Consider the following 7,925-nt stretch of genomic DNA (forward strand, 5'->3'; position numbering starts at 1 on the left):
ATTATAAACATAAATTAGACGGGAAAAGGGAAAAGTGTCATTTTCACTAAATAATAAAAGCAGAAGAAAGGTAAGTGAGAGTATATATATATATATATATATAGAGAGAGAGTTCATTTCAGCAGAGGTACCTTGTTTTTTGTGGCAATTTCGAATTGAGTCTCAGACTATTGTTTTTACCATTTAATACCTCAGACCATCATATTTTGTACACTTTTGGTCCTTTCGATAGATTTTTTCCGTGAAATCCTATTTTAGGCAAGAATATTTTTGTCTCTTTATTTTTTTTTTTAATTTTCCCAATGAGTTAATTCCAGCGGAGGACCCTTATCTTTGGTGACAATTCTAAATTTAGTCCCAGACAATTATTTTTTCCCATTTAACATTTCAGGCTATCATATTTTGGACATCTTTTTTATCCTTTGATGACTTTTTTTCGATGAAACCCTATTTTAGGAAAGGATAATATTTTCTGATGACAAAGAAGATGCTTCTTTCTTTCTTTCTTTTTTCCTTTTTTTTTTTTTTTTGCTCTACATCCATAAAGATGATTCACAAAATCATGGATTAAAACAATAGCAGCGATCACACTGAAGTCGACTAGGTTATGACGTCTTGAGCTTTCCAACTGCGTTGTAAAATGATTCCCCTGCTCCCGGAGGTCCTCACGTACTTGGTATCACCATTGATGAATGATGTTTTGGGGCCGGGTTGAAGGAGATGAAGACAAGAGCAGGGTGAAGGAGATGGTGCAATCCACGATTGAAGATACCAAAAAAAAAAAAAAAAGGCTCAGAAAACTGAAAAATAATAAAAATAATAATAAAAAAAAATGTCATTGCCTAAAATAAGGTTTCACCGGAAAAACTCATCGAAAGGACAAAGTATTCAAAATATGATAGGTGTTACATGACAAAAACGATAGTTTGAGACTAAATTTAAAATTTTCACCAAAGATAAGGAACCTTCGCAAGAACAAATAATTTATGTTAACGGTAAAATTTGATTTTCCATTTTCTATTCTCCTTTTTACTTAAAAACTGGAGAATACATTTTGTTACAGACTAAAAAATCATATGGGATGGACATCATTGGAATTATCAAATTAATTAAAGTCCGAAATTTGAACTAAATTTTAATTTTGTGCGTGAACGGTGAACCCGAATAATAATCAGTAAAATAGTTATCAGTCAGATATTTTAAATTATGGTAACAATGAAGGCGAATAACTGGATTAATTAAATTACATTGAAGAATGGCATGTTATGCTTTTGTAAGTATACTTGACTCAAATACTGCTTACTGAACCAGTAAACTAAACCCGTGCGGACAAACTTTTGTAAGTATACTAAATTTACAATGAGCATATGTATATCCATTTTGTGTTCACCTTCTAGCCACAAAAGGAAAAGAGAAGATAAGAACTAGTGAGGTGCTTTAATTTCTTTCCAGAAATGTTGATAGCATATTTTCTCTGCATTGCTTAGAGCAATGGCTAGGTGGATCAGACAAGACTTAGCTCATCAGATACAGCAGCAGTAGCAGCATCGGGCATATTCGATGATTCAGCAGCAGCGACAAGCTGTTTTCGCAGTGTCACGAGCTCTTCTCCAGCACTGCATATATAGGCCGATGCTTGCCTGCCCGAAAGCGTTGCTCCTTCCATGCTATCTATATAATCCTGAAGAAATGCAGTGTTTTAGAATGGCAAAGAGAGATAGATATATCAATTTTATATGTATGTATGTACGTATGGACGTATTGCCTATTAGGACTCTGTATTTTATCAGTTCTGCTCTAGCTAGGACTATCTCTTGTATCCCGATTGATCAATAATAAAACTCTATGTAGAGATTCTTGTCCCTTTATATTGCCAAATTATTTCTATTGAGTACAGTGTGACTAGAAAGAACTGATTTTACCTGTTTTGTATAAGACCCCGCGAGGAAGAAATTCTTCACTGGCGTTTTCTGATCAGGTCTGAATGGATCTTTGCCAGGCCCTTCGCGGTATAAAGATTGCCCGATTTTGACAACCGATGACCATGTGACTTCCAAGCCTTGGGAGGATGGGAAAAGAGCCAAAACCTGAGTCCAAGAAACCAATCAAACGAGGATAAATAATGATTTCAGACCAAAAAAGACACGAGCGAGATGATGATGATGATGATGATAACCTGTTTGGATACTCTTCTTATAATTTCATCGTTTGGTAGGGGCATGTAAGGATCACCGGGCGTAAGGACACATCTAAAGACCACCAAAGAGGAGAAAATGAGCAATGGCGTGTATAACAATAAGGTATATGTTAGTGTAATCTCAAGCACGATTCCTTACTGGAGCAATGAGCCTTGACCCTCGATGTAATAATCCTCGGGAGAAGTCAGTGCAAGATCTGCAAAGCAAGAGAAATCTGCATCCGGTGTATATAGGAGATTATCCAAGCCCATTGCCCGCCTCAATTGCCTGATAAACGTTATTATATGTGGGCAAGGAACCGTTATATGTGAACTTAGTAGTTAGTACTAGCGGTGAGCCAAGAGACTAGTAAATGAACAAGAGAAACAATAACTTTGTTGAAGTTAAAAGCTAACCTCGAACGCTCCAAATCTTGCAATTCCGTAACCCAACCATTGTATCTAAGTTGCACGGTAACTACAGGCACTCCAACCAACTTATAAATATTATCGAAGAATTCCCACTCCCTCCAATCCTTGGGAACTAATCTCTTAATTCCAGGCACATCACATGCTGCAACCAAATACGCGTTTTAGTACATCCAAATTAAACCCGTTGGAATATAACACCGTAAAGAAGAAAAAAGAACCACTAACTACACACCTGCAACATAGGCATCGGCTTTTATTATTTTCTTCTGAGTAGCCTGCGTAGAGACATATTCATCACTTATTATCAAATGTGCAGGCTATTGTCACAACGCAAAATGAAACCTTTTCACATGATAAACAGAATCGTCTTAACATAGAACGGGAGAAAATGAAATAAGCTTAAAAGAATCATCTCGGAAAGAAGTAATTTGACCTTTGATATGGCAAGACCGGTGATATATGTACTTCCATCAGAAGATCTCTCGTAATGTATCTCTCTACATCCCCACCTCAGATGAAACCTGTGGAAAACGGAATAGAATCAATTGACTATAAATGAGCGGAATGGCCTACAATTAGTTTCCCTCCTAAGACCCCTCATTTTCACTATAACTAAACAGTTTTGAAGCCAATGATTAATTTTCATTTCGGTATATAAGTAAAAGATTCATAATGAGAAGTTGTTTCTGAACGTGCAACTTTACCTGCCTCCTTTATCCTCGATGTACTTTCTGATCGGGCCACTCAAATAAAGATCAGGAGAACCTTTAAGCATCCGCAAGAGAGAAGCCTCTGTCTTAGTGGCAAACAGTGCAAATATAGTAAGCATACAACGAGCACTAATATTGTCACAATCAATGAACCCTAAAGCATAGGCAACCGGATCCCACATCCGCTGGATACTTGCCCGTGTTCCCCCTTTAGACATAAACCAGTTGGAGAAGCTTATCTGAAAGTAACACGCAGGTAATTTCAGCAATAAATGCAAAAAACACGGTTTTCTCCAAGGAAAGCAGACATTAAATCTCGTGCAATTAAGGACCAATAAACATGTGAAGATGATCCTACACTATCCAAATCACGAATGTCCCTCATCGCTCCATCAGGATCCACTAGAGCCCGGACTACAGGACTAAGGGCAAGAGCCAAAGCATTTCTTGCTTTATCATAAGGCTGCCAATGGAAGTGAAGAAGAAATTAGCGTAAGCAAAATGGTTTCATGCTCACTTCAAGTGCAGGAATACAATAATACAAAACATAACTGAATAGATGGGAGGCAGAAGACATGCATAAAAACATTATTACCTTGAGCTGATTTGTGGACAAAAATGCTTGGATACCATGCAAGGGTGCTCCAATAGGAAAGCGGAAATCAAGCTCTGCAGTTAAAAGAAATGACAAATTCTGGTATCACTATGAATGAAGGCAAGATGCTTCAAAACTGTTGAAGAAAATTTGAAATTTAGAACACTGAACGGAGAAATTTTAGAGATGGCATAATCATACCCCCAATATCCCCCCCTTTATTCACAAAGGTGTGAGTATGATCCTTGACGAGTAGATTTTTTTCAGCACCCACCTACATTATACAAAATACACGAATATAATAGACAGTATAAGCATCAAACTTGCACTGAATTTATAAATTTGAAGAAAGCACCAAACAACTTTGGAGTTTGGAGACCAGAACAGCAAATTAGACAGACTCTAAATAGTTAGCAAGCTCGCACTATGAACTACCTAATCTAACTCAAAGTACAGAAACGTATCATTAAACTCTCTGCTTCTGGATTTCCATAGTCTTTGGTTTTCTTTTACTGCCGCATAACCAATGGTGGGATCTTAAGTAGATATCAGAGTCATGTGGGTGGTATAGCCATATCATTTTACCAAATTAAAAGCAATAAGTTAACCAAATGTATATAATATGCATTGAGCTTACAAAGGATATCTGACGCATACCATAAAATTGGTAGGTATGGACTAATACTTTTGAGGGAGAAATAACAAAAAGAAAGAAAAAAGAATTTATGTGCATTCATCAAAATAAGTATGGACGTGACAAATATAACTGCAAGAAGTAATCTGCCTTCACCTTTTTCATCAAACGGAATAGGTTATTATAGCAACCAAAAAACACATGCAATCCCATTTCAATGTGATTCCCCCGCCTGTCAACAAAAGAGCCCACTTTTCCACCAATAAAAGACTTCGAATCATAAATGTCTACCTGCAAAAGATATAAACAACATTTCATAATTCTAAAAAACAATCAACTGTTTTTTTAGAAAATAGGGCTATGATGAAAAAGTTATATGAAAATATTATAAGTCATAGAGTGATACTGGTTATTTATTGTTGAGTTGGGTAACCAGGAAAAATAGGGCTAGGTCGTAACCTCGTGTCCTTGATCCAAAAGCTCAACAGCAGTTGACATTCCAGCAAGGCCAGCTCCGATAATTGCCACTTTCAACTTTGGCCCTCGATAGTGTTCGGGTTCTGGTGGAAATAACCCTTTTGGAGCTAAAAAGGAACAATCATTCAGCAATAGTAGATGAAAAAGGTACGTAAAACTGTATTCACAAGTTTTAATGAACACGAAGTAAAGAAAATACTTCATTGAAGAAAAAAGAGTTTTTCTTTAACACAAGTTGAGGGAGAAAACAAATATCATGAATTGGCAGCTCTGTCAATGCAGGTTATGAGTTGCTACTCACTAACTGAGCTCCCATACCCCCCCCTAAGCCCACTAAAAGGTAAATCCAATTCATCAGATTAATTTATAAGACCAGAAAGACATCATCTTTGAACACTTATTAGTTGTGGGAAGCCTTAAAATTCTGATCCTCCAACCAAACTACTATCTTAACATTACATGGTACTGCCAGAAATCGAAATTGATTTCTACAAAGTTCCAGAGCACAATTTGAAAAGAGTACCAAACAACCACCAATCTATACCCGTAAAGACTACAATTACTCAATACACAAAGCATCTGTTCAATTTATCCACAGTTAGATAAAATTGGAAACACCTGTCAAGAAAGCTCAGAACTTTACCAAAAAGAACAAAAAGAAAATAACCTTATCAACAAGATAACACAAAATTATCATTGAGCTCCACAAGTTCCCATCTTTATAACTACATATAATCGAGTAAATAACCTAGAGAAATTTACCATTGGTACTCATGTCAGAAACCATGGAGTCCAAATCAGAGCGGATAACAGACTTCCGGGACGTCAAGCGGGTCGATACCCGGAACCCACTACGGCGCAATAATCCAGTAGACCCAGACCGGAAATCAGTCCCCTTTCGGGTCGCCGGAAAACACATAGAAGCTGAAGAAGCAGCAGCAGCAGCCATGCCTTAGAGACAAACACAATTATCAATATGGGTATGTGAATAAAATGAAAAATTGAGAATTAAGAGTGAAGAAAGAGGTTTAAAGGGGGAGAGTTAGTGAGGAAAAAGGGTATCTAACTATCTAAGGAGCAGAAGATGCCAAGGGGGACACAATTTGTCTGGGAACGTAACAAGAAAAAAAAATAGGAAGAATTCTTAGAAAGAGCGGAGTGGCTGTTCGGCTTTGTTTAATACGTTAATTCGTTTGGTGGTGTTAGTGTTTTTTGGAGGGTAATGCAACAACAAAGTGAGGTGGATGAATGATGAGAGAAGCGTCGCCGGTCGCCTCCACCACCACCGCCTCTAATGGTAATGGATGGTGCACTGAACTAAGCTCACCGGACACCACGTACACATATATTTAATACTCATGCTTTCCCGAAAAGGGAAAAATGATTTCTGAAAAAAAATGATTCTTTAAAAAAAATAGTTTAATTTTTTGTGTTTAATTACATCCTGAAAAAAGTGCAAGTAGAATGGTAGTTAAACACTTTAATTAATTTATTTAGAATATAAAAATATTTATACAAATATTAAATATAATTTTATTTATTACGGAGTAATTTTTTAAAAAAAATACCACTGATTTTCGGCGGAAACCAATGCTTTCATTCTTGAGAATTATTTGAAAAGGGGTTGCTATTTCTACCACCCATGGTGCAAATAACATTGAAATAGAAATAGAAATAAGGTATAAATATGGCTATTATATATATATATATATATATATATATATATAAACAAAAAAATAAAACAGAGCAACCCCTCGCCGGAGGGGTTGCTCCGTTTTTGTTTTGTTTTTTTTTTTTAATTTTTTTTGAATAGTTATTTAATTTAATTTAATTAAATAATATTTCTAATTTCAATATCTTTTTTTTAATTCTAATTCCAATACCTAATTTGTGTAATTAAATTTTTAGTCAACATTGTTATTTGTGAGGTGAAACTATTGGTAATTTTGGGCGGCAAAGAATACTAACTGAACCCATATGACTCTATATATATGTGTCTTTTTTGTATATGTATCACACAATCTATAAGCCATGGATGGTTGGGTAGAAGATTTTTTTAGTTACAATGATCAAAATCAAAACCATTTTTTTAGTGATAATGACAAAATCAAAGCCATTTTTTAGTTACAATGATCAAAATCAAAGCCAACGACATTATGAGGTATTTTAAGTATTATTTGTATTTAAATATATTTTATCATATATCCAATTTCATTTGTATTATCTATATTATATTCTATCAAACATTATTAATGAATTGTTATTTATTTCTATATACACTGTCAAATATCATTACTAAAAGTTGTTATTTGTTTGCTTGTTTAGAATGAAGATGCAATTGAACTTCATGATGACAATAGAAATAAAAATGATGATCAGAAGAACCCAAATCTCGAGGTTACATGCGAATTTTCTACTGAAATAGTAAAACTATAATTAACCTATTATAATTTATAATTATATTTTATAAATATAAAATAATATTTTATACTTGCATAGTAATTTTATTATTAATAAAAATAATTATTTATTAGGCGTTCATGTCTCGCAAAGATTTAATTGAATGGGTTCAAAGAAGAGGTCAAGTTCTCGAATATGTTATTGTGATCAAAAGATGCCGACAAAAAAATCTTACAATTATATTTCAGTGTGACTGTAGTGGTACTTACAAGCCAAAAAAAATATCATCAAAAAATATGGGCACAAGAAAAATTGGTTGTCCATTCCAATTGGAGGGAAAATACATGCGTGTTGATGGTTGTTGGAGGGTAAGAGTAATATGTGGAATACATAATCATGAGTCTGCGCTGCACCTTGAAGGTCACCCTTATGCAAGGCGATTGTCAGCAAATGAAGTTCAATTGGTGGAACATTTGTCAGCAATGCATGTGAAACTGCGAG

General features: G+C 35.1%; 1 protein-coding gene across 1 annotated transcript; it reads right to left on the minus strand.

Moving 5' to 3' along the window:
* Positions 1–1,210: 1,210 nt before the first annotated feature.
* On the minus strand, positions 1,211–6,331 carry LOC116007099 (zeta-carotene desaturase, chloroplastic/chromoplastic). Its single transcript, XM_031247685.1, has 14 exons — positions 5,787–6,331; positions 5,007–5,131; positions 4,704–4,838; positions 4,115–4,187; positions 3,914–3,987; positions 3,677–3,781; positions 3,313–3,557; positions 3,042–3,129; positions 2,841–2,883; positions 2,594–2,750; positions 2,337–2,465; positions 2,177–2,249; positions 1,923–2,087; positions 1,211–1,681 (listed from the first exon to the last, which is right to left on the minus strand). The coding sequence occupies exons 1-14, from the start codon at positions 5,971–5,973 to the stop codon at positions 1,505–1,507; spliced, it is 1,776 nt and encodes a 591-aa protein (XP_031103545.1). The 5' UTR covers positions 5,974–6,331; the 3' UTR covers positions 1,211–1,504.
* Between the last annotated feature and the right edge of the window lie 1,594 nt (positions 6,332–7,925).

The sequence above is a fragment of the Ipomoea triloba genome, chromosome 15 (genome assembly GCF_003576645.1).
Source record: "Ipomoea triloba cultivar NCNSP0323 chromosome 15, ASM357664v1".
Taxonomy (NCBI): Eukaryota; Viridiplantae; Streptophyta; class Magnoliopsida; order Solanales; family Convolvulaceae; genus Ipomoea; species Ipomoea triloba.

What these genes read in the sequence shown, in the direction of transcription:
- LOC116007099 (XM_031247685.1), bottom strand. Translation starts at nt 5,973, where the DNA reads ATGGCTGCTGCTGCTGCTTCTTCAGCTTCTATGTGTTTTCCGGCGACC. An exon ending in ATCGAGGATAAAGGAGGCAG is followed by an intron (nt 3,130 to 3,312) that starts GTAAAGTTGCAC and finishes CGTTTTCCACAG; the next exon opens with GTTTCATCTGAGGTGGGGAT. An exon ending in CGGGGTCTTATACAAAACAG is followed by an intron (nt 1,682 to 1,922) that starts GTAAAATCAGTT and finishes GCATTTCTTCAG; the next exon opens with GATTATATAGATAGCATGGA.